The 26,427-nt window shown below is 47.3% G+C and overlaps 1 protein-coding gene across 50 annotated transcripts in view; it reads right to left on the bottom strand.

Annotated features, from left to right (window-relative positions):
- Positions 1–26,427, bottom strand: part of LOC139232545 (heat shock protein DDB_G0288861-like) — a 990,854-nt gene that overhangs the window by 614,924 nt on the left and 349,503 nt on the right. For 47 of the 50 annotated variants that reach the window (XM_070862910.1, XM_070862948.1, XM_070862943.1 and 44 more), the window contains 3 exons: positions 18,015–18,044; positions 16,882–16,911; positions 10,232–10,258 (listed from right to left, as the gene is read on the bottom strand). In XM_070862910.1, the coding sequence (XP_070719011.1) occupies positions 10,232–10,258; positions 16,882–16,911; positions 18,015–18,044 (87 nt within the window). The remainder of the gene's footprint in view (positions 1–10,231; positions 10,259–16,881; positions 16,912–18,014; positions 18,045–26,427) is intronic. The other 3 variants (XM_070862917.1, XM_070862933.1, XM_070862952.1) reach the window with 1 other exon arrangement.

Here is a 26,427-nt window from a genome sequence, read left to right as displayed (position 1 = left end):
AACATCTGTTGAAGAACAAAGAAAATCAAACGAGATAGGTAATCTTTTCTTCCTTCTTCATTTGCATCATTCACATAACTACCAACCAGTAGTGCCCAGGAGAAGGGGTAGTGAGGTATGACTAGTATATTAAAGAGTAAAAGATCATTTTTTTCCTATGCTTGAGTCTTCTCATTTCCGCCAAGCCCATGACAATCACCTCCAAAGTAGTCACTCTGCAGTAGGTTTCTAACAGATGTGTCCCAAGCTTTAGGATCCTAAAGCCCTGAATCAAGCTCAGTGCTGTCAAACACAGTTGACAGGTCTCCACTTCGCAGTATGCGTCTCACTTTTCTCATTACAGCAGAGACTACACTTCAAAAGTACTTCATTGGCTGTAAAGCGCTTTGAGATGTCCGGTGGTCGTGAAAGGTGCAATATAAATGCAAGTCTTTCGTTCACTTGACATCTGCCAATTCCTGAAAAATGATTGCTGAGTCAGTGACTGGTGAGGTATGCTTACAGTCAGTGGAGACACAGTCGATCCAGCAGTTCCTGAAAATTGGACCATTACTGGAAGTAGCTTTCATAAATTATCCAAGATTTCCTTGGAGGTGAATCAAAAAGCAATAGGCATAAAGTGTTAAGTATGAAAGAACTCCACAATACTGAGTACTGTGAGCTAAAACTGATGTGACCTTAGTCTCTTTAATACAACTCCAGAGTGCCTCAGCAGCATGGCAGACAACCTTTTATACTCCCTTGCACCAGGTGTGCAGTTGACCCTTGGGCCTCCAACAGTTATGCCCTCTGCTGGCAAATCTTACACAATTACAATGTTTACATACATAACATCACACCGACCCCGTCCCCCCCAAAGTCTTTGATACAAATTATTTTCAAGTTGAGACGATCCGGGGCCCTACGCTCCCTGGTTGATCGTCTGAGTTCAAACTCTGGCACGGGTTGGTCGGACCATTGCTGCACTGCGGCGTGGCTGGTCTGACAGGACTTTTGGGAATGGTGGTTTCATCCTCTTGATTGACAGCGAGGTCAATTTCTGGTTGGGTGTGTGTTGGTGGATCGATGATGGTGATGTTCTCTTCAGGTTGTTCCTGGTTGTCGGTGAACCGCAGTTTGGTCTGATCCAAATGCTTTCTGCACATTTGTCCATTCAATAGGTTGACTTTAAACACTCTATTCCCCTCCTTGGCCAAGACGGTGCCAGCGACCCATTTAGGACCATGACAGTAATTAAGAACAAACACGGGATTGTTAACATCAATGTCACGCGATACAGCCGCACTATCGTGGTACATGTTTTGCCGGTGACGTCGGGATTCCACATGATCATTTAGATCCAGGTGGACTAGGGAGAGCCTGGTTTTGAGTGCTCTCTTCATTAACAATTCTGCAGGGGCAACCTCAGTGAGCAAGTGGGGTTGCGTGCGGTAGCTGAGCAGAACCCGAGATAAGCTGGTCTGCAAGGAGCCTTCCGTCACGTGTTTCAAGCTCTGCTTGATAGTTTGGACTGCCCGTTCTGCTTGACCGTTGGGTGCGGGCTTAAACGGGGCAGACCTGACATGCTTGATGCAATTGTGGGTCAAAAACTTGTTGAATACCGAGCTGGTAAAACAACGTCCGTTGTCACTGACAAGGACATCGAGCAAGTCATGGGTGGCGAACATAGCCCGGAGGCTTTCAATGGTGGCAGTGGATGTGCTGGATGACTGGATTACACATTCAATCCATTTAGAGTAAGCATCCACTACAACTAAAAACATCTTTTTGAACAGGGGCCAGCAAAATCTACGAGGATCCTGAACCACGGTTTGGAGGGCCATGACCACAGACTCAATGGAGCCTCCCTTAGTGCATTGCTCAATTGTGAGCACGTGTTGCAGTGGTGTATGCATGACTCCAATTCAAGTCAATGCCGGGCCACCAAACATGCGACCTGGCTATAGTCTTCATCATGACTATGCCCAGGTGGGTATTGTGTAGGTCGCGTATGTGGTGTCCCTGGCGCCTTGCTACTGAATCACACGAGGCATGTACTGCAGACACGGTCACAGCGTGACCTTTCTTTATTCCCAGGACCAAGAAATGATGACCCTGTGTGGGACCTCCCTTTAAATACCTGAGTGCCCAGGTGAGGAGTGTCTCCCACAGGTTCACCCCGTGGTCAAGGTGTGCATTTCCAAGACATATTTACAATGTACAGTGTGGTTGCATGAAGGTTACAGTTATGAAGGTTGCAGATATGACATCACCTCCCCCCTCACTTCTTTTTGTGTCAAAGGTTATGTCTTTCAGGTGGTCGACGCTCTCTCGTGGAGCGCCGCAGTTGGGGCTCTGGTGGCTGAGCCTTGGCATGCATCTCTGTCACCTGAGGAGATTCCAGCCTCTCCAGGCTGGCCGCAGGGACTGTGCATGTTGATGAATGTCCTTGTTGCTTGTCCACTGGCAGTGGTGTGGGTAACATCTCATGCTCTTCCTCAGGTTCCTCAGTGTCAATGCTGAACCTTTTCTTTACTTGGTCCAAAGTTTGCGGCATATCTGCCCAATGTTGAGTCTGACCACTGTGACCCTATTCCCCTCTTTGCCAATTACGGTGCCCTCAAGCCACTTGGGTCCCAAAGCATGGTTAAGAACAAATACTGGGGTCATCAATTTCTATACACCTCCCCCTTGCGTTTTGATCATGTCTGCCAGGGCTGGATGAATGAGGGACAGCCACGTTTTAAGTGTGCGTTTCATGAGTAGTTCCGCTGGCGGGACTCCCATGAGCGAATGCGGCCGGGACCTGTAGGCCAGCAACAGGCGCGATAGGTGGTGCTGAAGAGAGGGTCCTTGGATACGGAGCATGCCCTGTTTTATGACTTGGACTACACGTTCCGCCTGGCCATTGGAAGCCGGCTTGAACGGCGCTGTCCGGATGTGTTGGATGCCATTACCCGACATAAACTCCTGGAATTCATGGCTAGTGAAGCACGGGCCATTGTCGCTGACCAGAATGTCCGGCAAGCCGTGGGTCGCGAAAACCGTGCACTGTGATGGATGTCGTGCATGAGTTTAATATGATGCACTCGATCTATTTCGATTGTGCATCGGCAACATCAGAAACATTTTTCCCATGAACGGGCCCACGTAATCTACGTGAATGCGTGACCATGGCCTGGTGGGCCAGGGCCACGGACTGAGGGGGACCTCCCTGGGGGCATTGCCCAGCTGGGCACACGTCGTGCACCTGTGAACCCAGTGTTCCAGGTCTGAGTCAATTCCTGGCTACCATACATGTGACCGGGCAATGGCCTTCATTAGCACGATGCCAGGGTGCTCGCTGTGGAGTTCCCTGATGAATGCTTCCCTTCCTTTCTGGGGCATGACTACCCGGCTACCCCATAGCAGGCTTAGATGGAGAGCTCATCCATCCGTCTGTGAAACGGTCTGACCTCCTCGGGGCACGCCCCGTGTGCGGGCGCCCAATCCTCAGTCAGAACACATTTCTTTATCATGGACAGGAGGGGGTCTCTGTTGGTCGAGATTTTGATCTGGCGGGCTGTGATAGGGGAGCCTGTGGTGTCAAAAGCCTCGACGGCCATGACCATTCTCAGCGCTTTGCTCCGACGCCCCCTCAGTGGTGGCCAGTGGGAGCCTGCTGAACGCGTCAGCGCAATTCTCGGCCGGTGCCGTATGGTGTAGTCATACGCAGCCAGCGTGAAAGCCCATCGCTGTATGCGAGCTGACGCATTGGCATTGACAGCCTTGCTGTCGGACAACAGGGATGTTAACGGCTTGTGGTCCGTTACTAACTCGAACCGCCTACCGAAAAGGTACTGGTGCATCTTTTTCATACCGTAAACACAAGCGAGTACTTCCTTTTTGACCATGCCGTATCCACGCTCTGCCTGGGAGAGCGACCTGGAGGCATAAGCCACCGGTTGGAGTCGGCCATTATCATTACTCTGCTGCAACACGCACCCAACCCCATAGGATGATGCATCACACGTTAAAACCAGTTTTTTACAGGGGTCGTGCAAGGTCAACAGCTTGTTAGAACAAAGGAGGTTCCACGCTCTACTGAAAGCCCGTTCTTGACCGTCCCCCAAAAACCATTCACAACCTTTACGCAAGTGCACTTGTAACGGCTCGAACAATGTGTTTAAGTTCGGCAGAAAGTTCCCAAAATAGTTCAAAAGTTCCAGGAATAATCGCAACTCCGATGTGTTGCCGGGCCTGGGCGCCCGGTGGATTGCTTCCATTTTAGCTTCGGTGGGCCGGATCCCGTCTGCGGCAACTCTCCTGCCCAAAAACTCGACCTCTGGGATCAAAACCACACACTTGGGCTTTTTCAACCTCAAGCCTACCCGGTCCAGTCGGTGTAGCAGCTCCCCCAGGTTTTGGAGGTGTTTCTTGGTGTCTCGACCCATTATTAGGATGCCGTCTTGGAATACGATCGTTCCAGAAATGGATTTAAGCAAGCTTTCCATGTTCCTCTGAAAGATAGCGGCCGCCGAACAAATGCCAAATGGACACCTGTTGTAGATAAATAGTCCCTTGTGCGTCGTGATGGTGGTCAGAAGCTTGGATTCTTCAGCCAGTTCCTGAGTCATGTAGGCCGAAGTGAGGTCCAACTTGGTGAACAGCTTGCCACCTGCCAGCATGGCAAAAAGGTCCTCCGCTCTCGGAAGTGGGTATTGGTCCTGCAGTGTCACTCGGTTGATGGTGGCCTTGTAGTCGCCACAAATCCTGACCGAGCCATCTGCTTTGAAAACAGGAACGATGGGGCTTGCCCAGTCACTGAGTTCAACTGCCGAGATTATACTCTCTCTGAGCAGCCTGTACAATTCACTTTCAATTTTCTCATGCATCACATACGGCACCGCTCTGGCTTTGTGGTGCACTGGTCTGGCGTCCGGGGTGATGCGTATCACTATTTTGGTGGCTTGAAAGTCCCGACACCGGGTTGAAACAGTGCCCCGAATTTCTGTAGGACCTGTGAGCATGAGCTTCGCTCCACAGATGAAATGGTGTGCACATCCCCCCATTTCCAGTTCATCTCGGCTAGCCACCTCCTCCCCAAAAGTGCGGGGCCGTTTCCCGGGACAATCCAGAGTGGCAGCCAGTTTTCTGACCCATTATGTGTTACCACCACTGCCTAGCACTGGGATGATCTCTTTGGTGTACCTCCGTAGCTGCGTGACAATGTGTTCCAGTTTGGCCTGCTAGCTCTGTGTGGCCATAGTCTCTCAAATTGTTGGGTGCTCATAAGGGACTGGCTGGCTCCTGTGTCCAGCTCCATGCGCACCAGGATGCCATACAATAAAACTTTCATCATCATGGGCGTTTTGGTATATGAGCTGTGGACGTCAGCCACATGAACCCGCTGAATTTCAGCATCCATGGCTTTGCCCCAAGCATCATCCTGCATTGCAGACGCCTCGTCTGGTTCCTCTGTCTCGTAGATTAGCCTCGCTACAGCCTTCCTGCACATTCTGGCCAAGTGTCCATTGATGTTGCAATGCCTACAGATAAATTGCCAGAACCTGCAGCTTTTCGCAGTATGTCTAGCCCCACACCTCCAGCATGAGCTGAGGTTGTTGTTAACAAAAGGGCTGTTACCAGGCAATCCTCTCTGATTGTCCCTTTGGTTGTTTCTAAGCGATCTGATGGTGGGTGCCAATGGTCCCATCACGGGACGCATTATTCCTCGAGATGGCGTGAATTGCCGATCCCCTTTCCATTGTCCCTGTTGCGGGCCCACCCTAGCATCTGTTGCTGCCTGGCCAGTTTCAAAATGCCCTTACCTGCCTGTGGGGTCCTGAGCCGCGTTCACAATGTTAACTCCCTTGTCCATCACCACGTTGGAACCAGAGCTGCGTGCGTAAATTAGCTTGGTCTCCTCTTCCACTGCCATGAAGGCCTGAGCTATCAACGCCGCCCTTTCTAAAGTCAAGTCCTTGGTCTCTATGAGCTTCCTGAAAATCCCGGCATGACTAATGCCCTCAATGAAGAAATCCCTTAACATCTCCCCCCTGCAGGCGTCTGTGAACTTACAGAGACTGGCCAAGCGCCGCAGGTCCGCAACCAAGTCCGAGATGCTTTGTCCCTTCCGATGCCAGTGTGTGCAGAACCTGTGCCGGGCCATGTGTAAACTACTCGCCGGTTTGAGATGCTCACTGATCAGCTGGCTGAGCTCTTCGAAGGACTTGTCCGCCAGCTTCTCGGGTGCGAGCAGGTCTTTCATCAGAGATGCGCCCTCCGCTTGTCAGCCGCTGCCGCTCCCAGCCAGTCCTTCGTGATGAAACTCTGCTGGAGTCTCTCAACGAAGTCATCCCAATCCTCACCCACACAGTAACGTTCCTCTGTGCTACTGGTGGCCATCCTCGTGGTTCGGTAATTCTGTTTCTCGTCGCCAAATGTGGTGTCCCTGCACCTTGCTACAGAATTACACGAGGCAGGTGCTGCAGACACGGTCACAGCGTGACCTTTCTTTATTTCCAGGACCAAGAAGTGATGACCCTGCGTGGGACCTCCCTTTAAATACCCGAGTGCCCAGGTGAGGTGTGTCTCCCACAAGTTCACCCCCTGTGGTCAAGGTGTGCATTTCCAGGACATATATACAGTGTACAGTGTGGTTGTATGAAGGTTACAGTTACATGAAGGATACAGTTGTATGAAGGTTGCATACGTGACAGTGTATAAACATTTCCCTGCCTTTTTTTTAGCAAAACCACACGATTACCCCATAAGAGACAATCCGACCGGATGGACATTTCATCTTTGTGTTGGTGAAACTGCTTAATTTCATCTTACACTTCCCCGGGAATGGCCGACCAGTTCCCATTGAGGGTGCAACTTTTTACAAGTGATAGCACAGGATCCTGTCTGGTCCAGGTCCTGATCTGACGAGCAGTGACAGGTGACCCCTTGCTCTCAAAAGCATCCATGACCGGAAGCAAGTCTGCGGGCTGTGCCATCTCCACCCTGGTACTGGGCAATGGTAGCCGACTGAGGGCATCAGCACAGTTCTCCGTGCCTGGTCTGTGGCGGATAACATAGTCATAGGCGGACAACGTTAGTACCCTTCTTTGGATGCGGGTCGAAGCATTGGTGTTTATACCTTTGCTTTCTGAAAACAGCGAAATGAGCGGTTTGTGGTCGGTTTCAAGCTCAAACCGAAGTCCAAATAGGTATTGGTGCATTTTCTTAACCCCATATACACGTGTTAACGCCTCTTTCTCGACCATACTGTAGGCTCTTTCAGCCTTAGACAGACTTGTAGACGGGTATGCAACCGGTTGAAGTTTGTCCGGTACATTGTTTTGCTATAACACACAGCCGACCCCGTACGAAGATGCATCACAAGCTAGCACTAATCATTTACATGGGTCATACAGTACAAGTACAAGTAACTTATTCGAACAAAGTAGATTTCTGGCCTTCTCGAAGGCTGTCTCTTGAGATTTACCCTTACATAGCAACATGTGCAACGGTTGCAGCAAAGCGCTTAACTCGGGTAGAGAGTTACCAAAATAGTTGACGAGTCCCAGGAATGAACGCAGCTCTGTCACATTTTGTGGTCTAGATGTATTCTTGATGGCCTCTGTCTTTGAGTCCATGGGTCTGATGCCGTCTGCCGCAATCTTTCTCCCCAAAAATTCGACATCTGGCACCAGGAAAACACACTTGGAGCATTTCAGCCTGAGTCCCACTCTGTCTAGTCGAACCTCTTCCAGGTTGTGCAGGTGTTCGGTGGTGTCATGACCAGTGATCAAGATGTCGTCTTGAAACACAACGGTGGTGGAACCAATTTCAGCAGACTCTCCATGTTCCTCTGGAAGATGGCAGCAGCCGAGCGAATCCCAAAAGGGCACCTGTGGTATATAAACAGTCCTTTGTGCATGTTGATGCACGTCAATCTTTTGAAGATTCAGCCAGCTCCTGTGTCATGTAGGCGGAGGTTAGGTCCAACGTGGTGAACGACTTCCCCCCCCGCCCCTTCCCACCCACCGCCCCCCGCTAACGTTGCGAACCGGTCATCCGCTTTGGGTAGCGGGTACTGGTCTTATAACGAGACTCGGTTGATTGTTACCTTATAGTCTCCGCAGATTCTGACCGTACCATCGCTTTTCAACACCGGAACAATCGGACTGGCCCACTCGTTGAACTCGACTGGCGATATGAGTCCCTCTCGTTGAAGTCTGTCCAGTTCGATCTCGACTTTCTCCCTCATCATATATGGAACCGCTCGAGCCTTGTGATGAACGGGCCTTGCATCGGGGACTAGATGGATCTGCACCTTGGTGCCTGTGAAGTTGCCGATGCCTGGTTCAAATGGCGACGGAAACTTGCTCAGCACTTGGGCGCACGAGGCATCATCCACTGAAGATAGTGCTTTGATGTTGTCCCAGTTCCATCGAATCTTTCCCAGCCAGCTTCTGCCGAATAGGTATTGGCTATCGCCTGATACAATCCACAGTGATAAATCATGCACATCTCCATCATATGATACCTTAGCTGCCGCACTGCCAATGACTGGTATGAGCTCTTTGGTGTAGGTGCACAGAATTGTCTGAATCAGGCTCAATTTGGGCCTTTGTGCCTTGTTGCCCAACAGTTTCTCAAAAGCCTTCAGGCTCATAATTGACTGACTTGCCCCCGTGTCCAACTCCATTGATACCGGAATACCATTCAATTTGACTTTCAGCATGATAGGAGGGCTCTTGGTGATGAAGGTGTGTACCACATACACTCCTTCCTCGGGTTGAGTTGCCTCTCTTGTTTGTTCTTCGTGATTCATGCTGGATCGATCATCCTCTGCTGACTCTGCCACGTGGTGAGTCGCAGCACTCTTGCACATTCGCCGGAGGTACCCCATTGTTTCGCAGCCTTTGCACACGTAGTGCTTGAATCGACATTGATGGGCTCAATGATTACCTTCGCAGCGCCAACATGGTGCTAATGGATTTGCATTCACACCCAATGGTGGACTCTGAGTCAACCTAGGTTTGCAGCTGCAGACATGTAGGCCCTGCCATATGCAGTTCTACCTGTTAGCGATGTTATTTTATGCACAGTACTTGCCGGTGAGCTTCGATGCTGGGAAGATATCTGTCTGCTATTATCGCTTGTGGATGGCCTTGCTCAGGTCTAGGGATTCGGCGGACAGCAGCTTGTGAAGAACGATCTCGTGGCCGATGCCAAGCACAAAAACGTCCCGCAGCATTTCCCCCAAAAATCCAGCAAACTCGCAAGTTCCCGCAAGGCGTCTCAGATCGGCGACAAAACTCACCACATCCTGGCCCTCGGAGCAGTGGTGCGTATAGAAGCGATACCTGGCCATTAAGACGCTCTCCTTCGGCTTGAGATGGTTCCAAAACAGCGTACACAACTCTTGTCTTCTCTGCTGGTTTCTCTGGTGCTAGCAGATTCTTGATGAGGCCGTATATTGTGGACCCACACACGGTGAGGAGAATCGCCCTGCGTTTGATCGCTTTATCGTCCCCATCCAGCTCTTTGGCCACGAAGTACTGGTCAAGACGTTCAACGAAGGCTTCCCAATCATCACCCTCCACAAATCTCTCTAAAATACCAACGGCAGCTATGACCACGTGAAAGTTCATAATCTGTTACTCGTCATCAATTGTTAAGTATGAAAGATCTCCACAAGACTGAGTACTGTGAGCTAAAACTGGTGTGACCTTAGTCTCTTTGATACAACTCCAGAGTGCCTAAGCAGCATGGCAGATAACATTTTAAACTCCCTGGCACGAGGTGTGCAGGTGATCCTTGGGCCTCCAACAGTTGCGTCCTCTGGTAGCAAATCTTACACAGTTACAATGTTTACATACATAACACAAATGAACTCTGCAAAGATTAAGGAGTGAGACTTTTCCAAGATCCTGAATGCAGGGTTACACTCATTTGGACAGGTTAAAGCTAAATTTTAATTAATGTGTGGACATTCATGTGCAATGTTCCTATGTAATGTCTTTACTATTTTATAGGAGCATTTAACCCATTATAAATAAACATGACACAAAATCATAAGCAATTGTATATAAATAAAAGACAAATGAAGAAGAAAGCTAAGGGGCAAAGGAAAAACTAGGTTCGGAGGAGCGATACATTTTGACCAGTATTTCAATGTCTATTTATACTTGGAATATGCAATGGCTCTCTCAATTTAGACAAAACGTTTCATGAAATTTCTGTAATATTGCAGCAGTGAGTTTTATGTACTGACCGATCTTGAGTTAAAGATGATCTCGGCCTTCGAAGAATACAAGAAAAACAACCATTAGAAATACTTTCTAAAAATATTGGCATTTTTACATTCTGTTGACGACTCAAGTTTTATCAGCAAGAAACACCAAAAAGTGTGAATTCTGTCAACAACAGCTTGCATTTAGTCTCTGGTTGTGGCCTCCTGCCGCTGACATTCCCTCCCAGCCGCTGGCTAGTCTGTCCATTTGGCCGGCTGCCAGAAGGGAAATGAAACAAAAAATGTTTATTAGATCATGTTGTAAAAGTTCAGCAGGACCTCTGTGTCCCCAGACCCCTGCCCAGTTCTTCGACTGTGTTCCGCCTACCCCGTGACCTCTTCACCGCCCTGTAAATAATGGGTGCCCATGTCGGGAACACTCTGGTCCTAGTCTGGTTGTGAACACAAGTGGTTAGAAATTCCAAAGCGCCCCAGAGCTAACTTTTGAAAAGTAGAAAAATTAGCGCTCGGCGCTAATGATTCCCTCCTGCTGGGAAATTCAGCTTAAGCATTCCAAGGGGGAAGTGGAACGCTAAATCAATTGCTAACCACTTCTCTTAGGGTGCTAAAGTCCGAGAGCGGTGTTAAGTCCTGACTCGAATGTACTGACTTACACGAGACACACGCTAAAGTCAAGGTCACTCAGGACCTGCACCTTTAATTCCAGCTCTCCAGTGCTGCACTTGCCTGAGACCTCCCTTTATATACCGCAGTGGGACAGGTATGGAGTGTCTCCTACAAGTGCACCCCTGGTGGTAAGGTATGCTTATTGTTACAGGTCATATCCAGTTACAGTCATGTATAGCATGGTAAGATACAGTTATATACAGTAATGTGAGATACATGACATCATCTTCCCCCAAGGTCTTATTGACTTTATAGATTCAGTCTCTCAGGTGGTCTGCGCTCTCGCGTGGAGTGTCTTAGTTGTGGTTCAGTTGTTTGCCTTGGTGCCTGTTTTTCGTTCGGTGTGATTGCTGGTATCTCGCCTGGGCTGTCTGTTGAGATTGCCCTTTCCTCAGGTTGTTCCACCTGTGTGTCCACCAGGTGTGGTGTGAGTTCCACATTGTAGTCTGCCTCTGGTTCTTCAGTGTTATCAGTGAATCTACTTTTTACTTGGTCTACATGCCTCTGGCAGGTTTGGCCATTGTCCATTTGTACAACCAGTAGCCTGTTTCCCTCTTTGTCTGTTACTGTCCCTGCAAGCCATTTGGGACCCCAGCCATAATTTAGCACAAACACTTTGTCCCCTATCTCATTCCACCTCCCCCTTGAATTTCGGTCATGGTACTCAGTTAGCTTTTGACGCTGAGCCTCAACAATTTCATGCATGTCTGGGAGGATTAACGAGAGCCTGGTCTTTAAGGTTCGTTTCATCAATAGTTGCGTGGGGGGAAACCCCAGTCAATGAATGAGGACGAGATCTGTATGCAAGCAGCAGTCACGACAGGCGGCTCTGCAGCGTGGGACCTTGGATTCTGAGCATGCCTTGTTTAATGATCTGCACTTCTCGCTCTGCCTGGCCGTTGGAGGCCGGCTTGAAAGGTGCCATCTTAACGTGATTTATACCGTGGTCAACAATAAAATCGTGAAATTCTGCGCTGGTGAAGCACGGACCATTATCACTGACCAATATGTCAAGAAAGCCGTGCGTTGCAAACATGGTTCTAAGGCTCTCCACAGTGGTGGTGGTGCTCGAGTTTAAAATGGTGCACTCAATCCATTTTGAAAATGCATCAACGACAACGAGGAACATTTTGCCCATGAATGGGCCCGCATAGTCTACATGTACCCGCGACCACGGTTTGGTGGACCAGGGCCAGGGGCTTAGGGGGGCCTCCCTGGGGGCATTACTGAGTTGGGCACAAATGGTGCACCGACAGACGCAGAGATCCAAGTCCGCGTCAATGCCAGGCCACCAGACTTGAGATCTGGCTATGGCCTTCATAAGGACGATCCCCGGGTGCTCGCGATGGAGCTCCCAGACAAACGCCTCCCTGCCTCGTAAGGGCATAACTACTCGGCTGCCCCACATCAGGCAGTCTGCCTGTAGTGAGAGTTCATGTATGCGCCTAAGGAAGAGTTTGACCTCCTCGGGGCAGGCATCGCGAGCCTCTGCTCAGTCACCGGTTAAAATGCATCTTTTAACAAGAGATAACGTGGGGTCGCTGGTCGTCCAGGCTCTGATTTGGCGAGCCGTCATGGGCGAACTTGTGGATTCAAAGGCATTAATTGCCATGACCATCTCACAGTCCTGTTCGTCGGACCCTTCTGTGGTCATCAGGGGTAGCCTGCTAAGCGCATCAGCACAGTTGTCTGTGCCTGGCCTGTGCCTTATCGTGTAGTCGTAAGCCGCCAGCATGAGTGCCCACCGTTGAATGCGCGCCGAGGAGTTGGCGTTGATTGCCTTTCACTCAGATAGTAGGGACGTGAGGGGTTTGTGGTCGGTTTCTAACGCAAACTTGGCCCCGAAAAGGTATTGGTGCATCTTTTTGACACCGTATACGCACGCGAGCGCCTCCTTCTCAACCATACTGTGCCCGCGCTCCGCCAGCTAAAGTGACCTAGAGGCATAAGCAACGGGATGCAATTTACCCGCATCATTGACGTGCTGTAAAACGCACCCGATCCCGTACGCTGACGCATCACACGTAAGGACTAACTTTTTACCTGGATCAAAAAAGGCTAACATAGAAAGTTGCGTGCCTTCTTGTAGGCGCATTCTTGGGCATCCCCCCAAAACCAATCGCACCCCTTTCTGAGTAGCACGTGGAGAGGCTCCAGCAGCGTGCTCAGGTTCTGCATAAAGTTCCCAAAGTAATTGAGTAGCCCGAGAAAGGCGCGCAGTTCTGAGTCATTCCACAGCCTGCGTGCCACGCGAAACACTTCGGTTTTGGATTCGGTTGGGTGGATTCCATCAGCGGCAATCCTTCTGCCCAAAAATTCAACCACAGGCGCGAGAAACAGACACTTGGATTTCTTAACTCTTAGGCCTACCCGATCCAATCGACTTAGTATTTCCTCAAGATTGCGGAGATGAGAGTCAGTGTATCTGCCCATGATGAGTATGTCATCTTGAAACACAACCCGTCCCCGGGATGGACTTGAGCAGACTCTCCATGTTGCGCTGGAATATAGCAGCTGCCGACCTGATGCCGAATGGGCATCGATTGTACACAAAAAGGCCTCGATGTGTGTTGATGGTGGTCAGTAGCTTAGACTCTTCGGTCAGTTCTTGTGTCATATACGCAGATGTGAGGTCAAGTTTCGAGAAAAGTTTTCCTCCAGCCAACGTGGCAAATAGGTCCGCCGTTCTGGGCAGCGGGTATTGGTCCTGTAGGGAGACTCTGTTTATGGTAGACTTGTAATCCGCACAGATTCGCACGGATCCATCAGGCTTCATGACGGGGACGATGGGGTTTGCCCAGCTGCTGAATTCCACGTGAGAAATTATGTCTTCCCGTAGAAGCCGGTCCAGTTCATTTTCAATCTTTTCCCTCATCACATAAGGCACAGCTCTAGCCTTGTGATGGACTGGTCTGGCATTCTGTGTGATGTAGATTCTAGCTTTAGCCCCTTTGAAGGTGCCAACACCTGGCTGAAAGAGATGTTCAAAACAGCTTAGAACTGTTGAGCAGGAGGTCCGTTCCTCTGACGACATGGCGTGAACATCATCCCATTTCCAATTAAGTTCTGCTAGCCAGCTTCTCCCCAACAGGGCTGGGAGATCCCCGGGGACAATCCACAGTGAAAGTCGGTGCACCATCCCATTGTGTGTGACTGAGAGCATGGCGCTGCCAAGGACTGGGACGATTTATTTAGTATAGGCCCTTAGTTTGGTGTCAATCTTTGTGAGTTTTGGTCTATTGCTTTTGTGCGGCCACAGCTATTCAAATTGTTGAACGCTCATGAGGGATTGACTGGCCCCCGTGTCCAGTTCCATGTTGACGGATATCCCGTTGAGTAGAACCCTCATCATTATTGGAGACGTCTTGGTGTAAGAACAGTGGACATTGATCGTGTTAACTTGCTGTACCTCGGCGTCCCGTGCACTGTTCCAACCGTCTTCTGGTCCGCTTTCCGACCCTTCCGATTCGTATACCAGCCAAGCTGCTGTTTTTCTGCACATGCGAGCCAGATGCCCTATGTCGTTGCAGTTTCTGCAAACAGCATGCTGAAATCGACACAACCTGGTTGAGTGCCTTCCCCCACATCTCCAACATAGACCGTTTCCATTGTTTCCGAAGGATGAGCTGCGTCTGGCTGATCTCCCTTGAGCTTCTCTCAATCTGTTGTTGATTGCTCGCATTGTGTGTTGATGAGGTGTGATCAGCCGTTCATGTGGCCCTTGATTTTGATGGCTTCTGGCGCCACTGCTGTTGAAGGCCAGCTCTCCTGCCTTGGTCTGTGTGTGGGGGTAGCGGTTTGTTTCACAATGTGAACCCCTTATTCCGATGCCTTGCTGGTTGTCGTACCCGAAGTATAGATCAGCCTCGTTTCTTCTTCGCCTGCCAAGAATATCTGTGCGACCAGTGCTGCTGCCTCTGGAGTCAAGTTCTTAGTCTGTATAAGCTTTCGGAATATGCCTACGTGGCCTATTCCTTCAATAAAAAAGTCTCTCAGTACTTTTCTCCTTAGTTCATCGGGGAACTCACATAAACTAGCCTGCCTCCGAAGTTCCGCCACAAAGTCGGGTATGCTTTGGCCCACACAACGTCTGTAGTTGTAGATCCTGTATCTGGCCATGTGTAGGCTGCTCGCTGGCTTCAGGTGGTCTCTGACCAGTGTGCTCAACTCCTCAAACGACTTGCTTGCTGGTTTCTCGGGTGCCAGCAGGTCTTTCATTAAAGCGTATGTTTTCGAGCAACAGCTGGTCAAGAGATGGGCTCTTCTCTTGTCTGCCTTATCATTGCCCAGCCAGTCTTTGGTCACAAAGCTTTGCTGGAGCCTTTCTATAAAGTCATCCCAATTGTCTCCAGCATTGTATTTCTCATCTGAGCTGTCGGTAGCCATTCTGTGGATTCTGTGATCCCGTAACTCGTCGCCATTGTTAAGTCCTGACTCAAATGTACTGACTTACACGAGACACATGCCGAAGTCAAGGTCACTCAGGACCTGCATCTTTAATTCCAGCTCTCCAGTGCTGCACTTGCCTGAGACCTCCCTTTATATACCACAGTGGGACAGGTATGGAGTGTCTCCTGCACGTGCACCCCTGGTGGTAAGGTATGCTTATTGTTACAGGTCATACCCAGTTACAGTCATGTATAGCATGGTAAGATACAGTTATATTCAGTAATGTGAGATACATGACAAGTGGGATGGTACCGGCAGAGCACTTTGCAGCTCATTGCTAATGGCATTCAGAGGCTGTTTCCCTCGCTTAAAGAGAAGGACCAATGATAGTGCACAACCTACTTAACAGTGGCTCTGCATTGCAAGGCGACCTGCACGGCTGCCATTATAGCATCAAACACTCTCACAAAGTGAAGGGCTTGGATATCTTGCAGCAAAGAAACATCAAAAACTATGAACAGGCAACAGACTGGTGCAAATAATAAAGGATGACCTATCTGAAAACCATTTCCTTTAATTAGCATTCCCCAAGTGGCCAGCCGAATTGACAACGCATCCTCCTCCTGCCGTTGTGCACGTCTGGCGATAGTGCAGGGGGCGGGAGGCCATTTTACATCTGGGGCGGTAACGGGACGCTGCGCATTTATGACGTCATGATCTGTGAGGCGCAAGATGGTCTGGCGGAAAGAGATAGCACTAGCGCTAAACCGGCACTGAAGTTCACGGACGTCGTTGCCTTCGGCACTAACCCCTTAACGGCACATTAGCGCCCTCCCCCTGCCCACCCCAGACGTTAACCGGAGGAAGTAAGCAGCCAAATTTCTCCCTCATTGGTGATAAAAAAAAGTCAGAGATACAATCAGTCAGATTTTGAAACAGAGAGCTGCAAGAGCAAGAAAGGGGCTTGCATTTATATAACACCTTATCATTTCAGTCCAAAAACAATTCACATAAAATGAATTACTTCGGATTGAGTGACTGCTATGCATGAAGTGAAAAGAACATTTTCTAAATTATTCTGTACGGACAATAACAATGTGACGTACAAAAACTGGAAAATCTCTACAGATTCTCTCTGCATAAAGATACAAATACCTCCAAGGCCTGACTCCTCAGAAAGTGTATCTGGTAAGAACCAGCCCTTGAATATCTTTACTGTGTTATCAACATTTTGCACCGTACCTACCAGTCCCCAAATCCCACTATTAGAATGGCTTATCAGAGGGTTCTGCACTCCCATTAAATAGGAGGAGAGTCACACATCCTTTATTACTGTATCCCACTTCCTTTGTTACTATTTCAGATAGCCAATAACTTTTTCCCTTCCTTTTCCCATCAATTTTCTCCCTTTGCTGGTTGGGCATTGGTTACAAAGCTCTGGAAACTACCTACTACCCCAAATCACTGTTCCATTTCCAAATATCTTTAACTCTGGGAGTGACTCAGACACTTTATTGGGGTCAAAAAGTGAGCTCCTGATATCTTTGATGTACTGGAATGAATAGGTAGCTTGTCTCATCAAAAGGTACAGAGCAAACTGTGTGTGTTGTACTCACTGCACCGAAATTGAAGAACTCGGAAACTCCCTGAAGAAACAAAAACAACAAATCATTAACTGTGATGCTTTGATTTTTCATAATCAGTTTTAAATCGTTTTACTTCAAGATTTTCATAACAGTCAAAATGTAATTTAAACTATAGAAGCCAATAAAACAGAATGATAACATCCACAACAGAACAAGTTCCAAATAGTAACCTACGTCATGGTTTGAGATAAATAAGCATTAATACATCCAGGGTTAACCTGAACTCGCTGCACAAAAAGCACATACACAAAAGGAAAACCAAAGAAAGTGGATCTTTAATGAGATTCTCACTTGAATCTAAAAAAAACTTTTTCAGGTCCTTTGTATTTTTCATCCCTACGCTTGGCTTCGCACACTTGCACGGTACAAAAGACTCTGTCAATGCACCAGTTCATTGTGATCCAAAGTAGCAAAAGAAATAGAAAACTATTGTGTACAATCCCTGCTAGACCTAAGGGTATTCCTGAGAGGGAGTGCAGTGTGTAAAGAACACCTGTTGAAGAACAAAGTAAATCATACGAGATAGGTAATCTTTTCTTACTTCTTCATTTGGCATCATCCACGTCACTACTAACCAGTAGTGCCCAGGAGAAGGGGTAGTGAGGTGTCACTAGTATATTAAAGAGTAAAAGATCATTTATTTCCTATGCTTGAGTCTTCTCATGTCCCCCAAGCCCATGACAATCACCCCCAAAGTAGTCACTCTGCAGTAGGATTCTAACAGATGTGTCCCAAACTTTAGGATCCTAATGCCCAGTCCTAATGCTCTGAATTAAGCTCAGTGCTGCCAAACGCAGTTGACAGGTCTCCACTTCGCAGTATGCGTCTCACTTTTCTCATTACAACAGAGTTTACACTTCAAAAGTACTTAATTGGCTGTAAAGTGCTTTGAGACGTCCGGTGAAAGGCACAATATAAATGCAAGTCTTTTGTTCACTTGACATCTGCCAATTCCTGAAAAATGATTGGCGAGGTGTGCTTCCAGTCAGTGGAGACACAGTCGATCCAGCAGGTCCTGAAAAATACACGATGGCTCCCTCAATTTAGACAAAACTTTTCATGAAGTTACTATAATATTGCAGCAGTGAATTTTTTGTACTGACCGATCTTGAGTTAAAGATGATCTGGGCCTTCTAAGAATACAAGAAAAACAACCATTAGAAATACTTCCTAAAAATATTGGCATTTTTACACTCCGTTGACGACTCAAGTTTTATCAGCAAGAAACACTAAAAAGTGTGAGTTCTATCAGCAGCAGCTTGCATTTAGTCTCTGGTTGTGGCCTCCTGCCGCTGACATTCCCTCCCAGCCGCTGGCTAGGCTGTCCATTTGGCCGGCTGCCAGAAGGGAAATGGAACCAAAAATGTTTATTAGGTCCTGTCGTTAAAGTTCGGCAGCACCTCTGTGTCCCCAGATCCCTACCCAGTTCTTTGGCTGTTTTCGGCCTAGCCTGCAACCTCTTTACCTTCCCGTAAATAATGGGGCACTGATGTTGGGAACACTCTGGTCCTATTCTGGTTGTGAACACAAGAGGCTATAAATTTCAGCTAATTTTTGAAAAGTAGAAAAATTAGCGCTTGGTGGGAAATTCAGCTTTAGCACACCAAGAGGGAAGTGGAGCGCTAAATCAAGCGCTAACCACTTCTCTGAGGGCGCTAAAGTCTAAGAGCGGGATGGTAGTGGCAGAGCGCTGAACACTTTGTTGTTCATTGCTAAGGCTGCTTCCCTTGCCAGCAGCTCTGCATTGCAAGGTGACCTTAACAACTGCCATTATAGCACCAAACACTCCCACAATGTGGAGGGCTTGGGCATCTTGCAGCAAAGAAATATCAAAAACTATAAGTAGGCACCAGACTGGTGCAAATTATAACGGTTAGCCTAACTGGAAACCATTCGCTTTAATTAGCGCTCCCCAAGTGGCCAGCCGATTTGACAATGTCTCTTCTTCCTGCTGCTGTGCACGTCTGGCGATAGTGCAGGGGGCAGGAGGCAATTTCACATCTTGGGCGGTTACGGGGCGCTGTGCATTTATAACGTCATGATCTGCGAGGCGCGAGAGGGTCTGGCGGTAAGAGATAGCACCAGCACTAAACCGGCACTGAAGTTCGTGGGCATCATTGAATTCGCTGCACACGGCCACTAACCCCTTAGAGGTCCATTAGCGCCCCCCAGGCACTAACAGGATGCGCTAAGCAACCAAACTTCACCCCCATTGGTGATAAAGACAATAGCGACAGAGACACAATCAGTCAGGTTTTAAAACAGAAAGCTGCAAGAGCAAGAAAGGGACTTGCATTTATATAACACATTGTCATTCTGTCCAAAAACAATTCACATAAAATGAATTCTTTCAATTGAGTGACTGCCATGCATGAAGTGTCAAGAACAACTTCCAAATTTATAAAGCGGTGAGCATTTAAACATACTGTACAGCCAACACCAATGTGAGATACAAAATCTGGAAAAGCTCCATAGATTCCCTCTGGATAAAGATACAAATATCCCCAAAGACTGGCTCTGTCAGAAAGTGCATCTGCATAGAACCAGCCCTCGAATATCTTTACTCAGTTATCAGCATTTCGCACCGTTGCTACTGTAAGATATAATTCCACCTAGTGGACTACTGCTCCACCTAGTTGACTACTGTGGTAATGCAACTGCTCATGTATAATAATAAAATGTCAGGTCACTGGACAAGTTCCTGAGTTGAAGCCATATTGTTAGTGTGTGTTTGTGATGTCTTAGAGAAGATATCACATTTGGTCATGAGGATAGGATTTCTGGATACTCTAGCTGAAATTTTTGTTGGTGGATGTTCTAGCCAACTAAGAGACTAGAGAGGTCCTTTGTTTTGCAGCACAGCTAAAAACCCACGGTAAATTAAAAACACACTTGGCTGAACTGACAGAGTCCAGATGGCCACGCCCATGGGAATAATAAGGCGCTTGGGTGAATTCCATCATGTCCGAGAGACTTTTGGAGCATATATGGAGCGGCGGAAATTTTTTTCACCGTGAAGAGTATTATTGAAGTCCCCGATAATGAAAACCTTAACCTGGTGGTGTTAGAAAGAAAACGGGCTATTTTCCTGACTGAAGTAGGCCCCGAGGTGCATGAAAAATGTGTTTGTTCCCATCGAGCCAAAGGACACATCACTTACGGAGATCAGCACTACAGTCCTGAGGCCCTGAAAATTGCTGAACGTTATCGTTTTGGAATACAAAACCAATTACCTGATGAGAGTATCAGTGAGTACATTATAGCATTAAAAAAAGCTACCCATTCACTGTTATTTCAGAAACTTTCAGGGCTGGGCAATGCATTACTGCTTCGTTAGTGGGATGAAAAATTAAGTGATCAGAAGAAAGTTGTTGGCAACTCCTAACTTGACTTTTGATTTAGCTTGTCAGACAGCTATGTCAATGGATCATTCCTGAGAATTTCGCACCATTTCCAGTCGTCAGACAACCGAGCTGAATTGCCTGCAGGTTAAAAGTAAAAGGCAGTTGGGCCCTATGACCTCAGCAACTGGCCAAGGTAACAGCACATTGAAGTCATGCTATTGGTGCCTAGGACAACACATTGCTCAAAGTTGTCCATATGTGAAGGCAGAGTGTTTCTTCTGCAAGAAAACTGGGCATCTTGCAAAGGCATGCTGACTGAAGATTAAAGCAACTTTGAATGCTCAAGGTAGAAATCCCAAGAGACTACATAACATGGAAGAAAAATAATAGGAGGAGGTGATACACATCATCAGGAGCAAGAAGGTATCTAACAATGATTCACGATGTATTGTCATCCAAGTAGATGTTGCAGATACCCATGAAAATCGACACTGGTGCATCTGTGAGCGTAGTACCAGAATCGCTATGTCTCGACAAGTTGAGTGATTTTCCACTGGAGAAGTCAAATATAGAGCTGCGAGGCTACTCAGGAGAGCAAATCCCTGTGGTTGGACGTATCACCGTACCGTGAATTCAAGGATCAATTTCAGAGCTTGCCTCTCTTAGTAGTGGCAGGAGACAAGCCTGCTGTACTAGGTAGAAATTGGTTGCGATCATTGAAGCGGGATTAGATTGAGATTTTTCTTGTTGAATCAAGATTGCATCGAAGCATGATGTCATCAAGAAATATCTGAGGGTGTTCTGCGAAACAGGCAGTCCGATCCAAGGCTTCAAGGCAACTGTCAGAGTACAGAACGCTAGACCAGTTTACTGCAAGCCACGTCCAGTACCATACACATTTAATCATAGAATCATTTACGTTTACAACACGAAAGGAGGTCATTTCGGCACATCGTGTCCATGCCGGCCAACAAAATGCTATCCAGCCTAATCCCATTTTCCAGCTCTACGTCCGTAACCCTGCAGGTTACGGCATTTCAGGTGCACAGCCAAGTACTTTTTAAATGTGACGATTTCTGCCTCTACCACCCTTTCAAGAAGTGAGTTCCAGACCCCCACTACCCTCTGCGTGAAGAAATTTGCCCTCAAATTCCCTCTAAAACTTCTACCAATTACTTTAAATTTATGCTCAAGGAGAAAGTTGAGCAAGAACTCAAAAAGCTAGAGACTGAGAACATTATCTCTAAGATAGATCAATGTAATTGGGCTACACCCATTGTTGCTGTACATAAGTCAGAGGGTCAGGTAAGGTTGTGTGGTGATTATAAAGTAACCATAAATCAGGTTCTAGAGGGTAATCTCCCCAACACATTGCCAAATATAGATTTGTTCACAACACTGACAGGTGGCCAGATCTTCTCAAAGTTGTATCTCACAAATGCCTACTTACAACTTGAACTAGATGAGGAATCCAAGTCATGCTTGACTATAAATACTCATCAAGGCCGAAATCAATTTAATAAGCTACCATAGAAACATAGAAAATAGGTGCAGGAGTAGGCCATTGGACCCTTCGAGCCTGCACCATCATTCAATAAGATCATGGCTGATCATTCACCTCAGTACCCCTTTCCTGCTTTCTCTCCATATCCCTTGATCCCTTTAGCCATAAGGGCCATATCTAACTCCCTCTTGAATATATCTACCATTTGGAGTGTCTTCCACCGCCGCCATATTCCAAGAGATGATGAACCAGATTTTGCAAGGCATTGAAGGGGTAGTATGTTATTTAGATGACATACTCATTTCAGCACCAAATTCACAGGCAAATCCATAATAACGTGTTGAATTAAGTGCTCAAGCAGCTAGAGAAGCACAGAGTATGAGTGACTGCTCCCAAATGTGAGTTATTTCAAAGCTCAGTGGAGTACTTAGGGCACAGAGTAGACAAAGATGATTTACATCCAACCAAGGGAAAGCTGGATGCAATTAGAAATGCACCCACTCCCAAGAATGTTACTGAACTTCGATCATTTTAGGGTCTTTTGAACTATTATTGGGCTACAGTATTACAGCCATTGAATGAGTTGTTGAAAAAACAGGTCCATTGGAAGTAGTCAGAAGAATGCGATGCAGTACTCAAGGAGTGTAAAAGCCAGTTGCTCGAGAGTACCATGTTAGTTCACTATGCCGTATCAAAGGAGATCAAGCTAGCAAGTGACACCTCTCCATATGGAGTTGGGGCAGTGATCTCTCATGTAGTGGGGAGGAGAGACCAATTGCTTTTGCTTCACGCACTCTCAGTGAGCGTAATTATGCACAGAACGAAAGGGAAGCTTTGCCATTAATTTTTGGGGTCAAGAAGTTCCACAAATACTTGTATGGTTGTAAGTTTACCATCGTAACCGATTCTATAAGCCCCTGACAGCAATCCTCCATCCAAAACGGCAAGTTCCAACATTAGCCCGAAAACAGAGATGGGCTTAGATTTTTTTCCAACATATACGTATGACATTGAGTACAGACAATCAGCTGATCGCAGTAATGCTGATGCTATGTCTAGGTTACCATCCCCATTACAACTTACACCCAATAGGGAAGAAGTGTTCTATTTTTCATACATTGATGAATTGCCAGTCACAGCTGAAGAGATTGGAAGAGCAACCAAATGTGACCCAGTTATGTCAAAGGTGTATAATTACATAGCAAATGGCTGACCAAACCAGGTATCAGAGAAAGATATTCATCCATACTTTGTTCGTAGGAATGAATTATCAGTGGATAAAAACTGTATCATGTGGGGTGCAAGGGTTCAGGTCCAAACTAGTTGGAGATTTTCATAGCCGCACCTGGGAATGTGCTTGACCAAGAGTTTTGCACGCAGTTACTTATAGTGGCTAGGTCTAGATAAAGATATAGAGTACATCGTTAGTCAGTGTACATGTCAATAGGTAAGCAAGAAACCACCATCAGTACCATTACAGCCATTGAAATGGCCTCCCAGGTTGTGGCAAAGTTTACCAGATCCAAGGTCGTCCTATCCTCTGTCACTTGCGTCTGCACATACTCGGAGGCCGAACTCCAAGACATTGTCAACACCTTCACCAAGGCGTACGAGAGCATGGGCCTTGCACTAAACATCCGTAAGACAAAGGTCCTCTACCAACCTGTCCCCGCCACACAGCACTGCCCTCCGGTTATCAAAATACATGATGAGGCCTTGGACAATGTAGACCATTTTCTATACCTCGGGAGCCTACTGACAAGGGCAGACATCGACGATAATGTCCAACACTGCCTTCAGTGTACCAGTGCAGCCTTCGGTCACCTGAGGAAGAGTGTGTTTGAACACCAGGACCTCAAACCCGACACCAAGCTTACGGTCTCCAGAGCAGTAGTGACACCTGCCCTCCTATATGGTTCCGAGACATGGATTATGTACAGCAGGCACCTCAAAACACTGGAGAAGTATCACCAGCGCTGCCTCCGCAAGATCCTGTAAATCCATTTGGCAGGATAGGCGCACCAACGTCAGTGTTCTCGCTCAGGCCAACATTCCCAGCATCGAAGCGTTGACCACACTCGATCAACTCCATTGGGCGGGCCATATCATCTGCATGCCTGACACGAGACTCCCAAAGCAAATGCTCTACTCAAGCTTCGATACGGCAAGTGAGCCCCAGGTGGGCAGAGGAAATGCTTCAAGGACACCCTCAAAGCCTCCTTGAAAAAGTGCAACATCCCCACCGACACCTGGGAATCCCTGACCCAAGACTGCTCAAAGTGGAGGAAAAGCATCCAGGAAGGAGCCGAAAACTTTGAGTCTTATTGCCGAGAGCAAGCTGAGGCAAAGGGTAGACAGCAGAAGGCACGCGCGGCAACCCTGGCACCCCACCTACCTGTTCCTTCAACCACCGTCTGCCCCACCTGTGACAGAGACTGTAGGTCCGGCATTGGACTCTTCAGTCGCTTGTGAATTCATTTTTAGTGTGAGAGCAAGTCATCCTCAACTTCGAGGGACTGACTAAGAAGAGAAGAGGGCTCTGTTCTCCTGCAAAGCGGGAAAGAAGAGAAATTTCAGTGACAGTAATGGAATGAGTGTAAGGAATGGATGGGCTACATCTGTCGAGGGAGTGGCATGATATTGCCAAATGGCCTCCTTCTGTGGTGTTACTTTGGTGATTGCATTACGATGAGGGTGAGTGTAAGTGCTGATTAGTCAGATGGGGATGTGAGTAGGTGCATAGGCAGAGAAGGATGGGTGGACCTGCAAAATAGGTTGGTGTGAGGAATGATGCAGTATCGTTCAAGAATCTGTCTATATCCACCTTAAATATATTCAATGATTCAGCTTCCACAGTTCTCTGGGGTAGAGTATTCCAAAGATTCACGACCCTCTGAAAGAAGAAATTCCTCCTTATTTCTGTTTTAAATGGGCAAGACCTTATTCTGAAACTATGCCCCCTAGTTCTAGATTCCTTATGAGAGGAAACATGCTTTCTGCATCTACCCCATCAAGCCCCCTCAGAATCTTGCACATTTCAATAAAATCACCTCTCATTTTTCTAAACTCCAATGAAAAAAGGGAGAAAACTCTCCACTGGCTGGAGTCATACCTAGCACAAAGAAAGATGGTTGTGGCTGTTGGAAGTCAATCATCCCAGCCCCAGGGCATTGCTGCAAGAGTTCCTCAGGGCAGTGCCCTAGGCCCAACCATCTTCAACTGCCTCATCAATGACCTTCCCTCCATCATAAAGTCAGAAGTGGGGATGTTCGCTGATGAATGCAGAGTGTTCAGTTCCATTCACAACTCTTCAGAAAATGAAGCAGTCCATGATCACTGCAGCAAGACCTGGACGACATTCAGGCTTGGGCTGATAAGTGGCAAGTAACATTCACACCACAAAAGTGCCAGGCAATAACCATCTCCAACAAGTGAGAGTCTAACCACCGCCCTTGATATTCAACTCCATTACCATCGCTGAATCCCACCATCAATATCCTTGGAGTCACCATTGACCAGAAACGTAACTGGAGCAGCCTCATAAATAATGTGGCAAAAGAGCACGTCAGAGGGTGGGTATTCTGCAGCGAGTGTCACACCTCCTGCCTCCCCAAAGCCTTTCTACTATCTACAAGGTGTAATATAGAGCACCCCTATTAGACTACTACTCCTAGTGGACTAGTGTGATAATGCAACTGCTGCTTTAAATACAATAAAAGTCACATGATGTATTGGAGCCATCTTATAAAGTGTGTTAGTGATGTCGTAAGAATATATCACATTTGATGCTGAGGATGGGATTTCTGGATTCCCTAGCTGAAATTTTTTGTTGATGAATGATCCTGCCAACCAAGAGCGACTTTGAGAGGTTGTTTGTTTTGCAGCACACCTAAAAAATCTGAGGCAAATTACAAGCACACTTGGCTGAACTATCAAGAGTGTCCAGATGGCCACACCTATGGAAATAATAGGGCAATTGGGTCAGTTCCATTGCGACCAGGAGATTTTCGGAGTGTTTGTGGAGTGGCTAGAAATGTTTTTCATCGCGAATAGTATCATCGAACTCCGATGATGAAAACTGTAACCGGATGGTTTTAGAAAGAAAATGGTCTATTTTCCTGACTGAAGCAGGCCCCGAGGTGTATGAAACTCTGTAAAATTTGCAAGTTCCCATTAAGCCAAAGGACATGCAACTGAAGTAGATTCCTGAGCCCCTGGAAATTGCTGGAAGTTATCGTTTTCGAATAAGAGATCAATTACCTCAGGAGAGTATCAGTGAGTACACTGTAGCTTTAAAGAAGCTATCCATTCACTGCCATTTCGGAAAATTTCAGGACCAAGCATTGCGTGACCGCTTTGTGGGATGAAAAATGAAGCAATCAGAAGGAAGTTGTTGACGCCCCCTCACTTGACTTTTGATTTAGCTTGTCAGACAGCCATGTCAATTTATATGGCCGACCAATACTCCCGAGAATTTTGCACCATTTCCAGTTAGACAAAGATGGTTTACATTCAACCAAATGAAAGCTGGGTACAATCAGAAATGCACTTCCAAGAATGTCACTGAACTTCGGTCATTTTGGGGTCTTTTGAACTATTATGGGAAGTTCCTATCAAATTTGGCTACAGTGTTACAACCAGTGAATGAGCATTGAAAAAGAGGTCCAT

The sequence above is a fragment of the Pristiophorus japonicus genome, chromosome 20 (assembly GCF_044704955.1).
Source record: "Pristiophorus japonicus isolate sPriJap1 chromosome 20, sPriJap1.hap1, whole genome shotgun sequence".
NCBI classification, from domain to species: Eukaryota; Metazoa; Chordata; class Chondrichthyes; family Pristiophoridae; genus Pristiophorus; species Pristiophorus japonicus.
The sequence above is the reverse complement of the archived record's forward strand: the minus strand, read 5'-3'. Positions and strand labels throughout refer to the sequence as shown.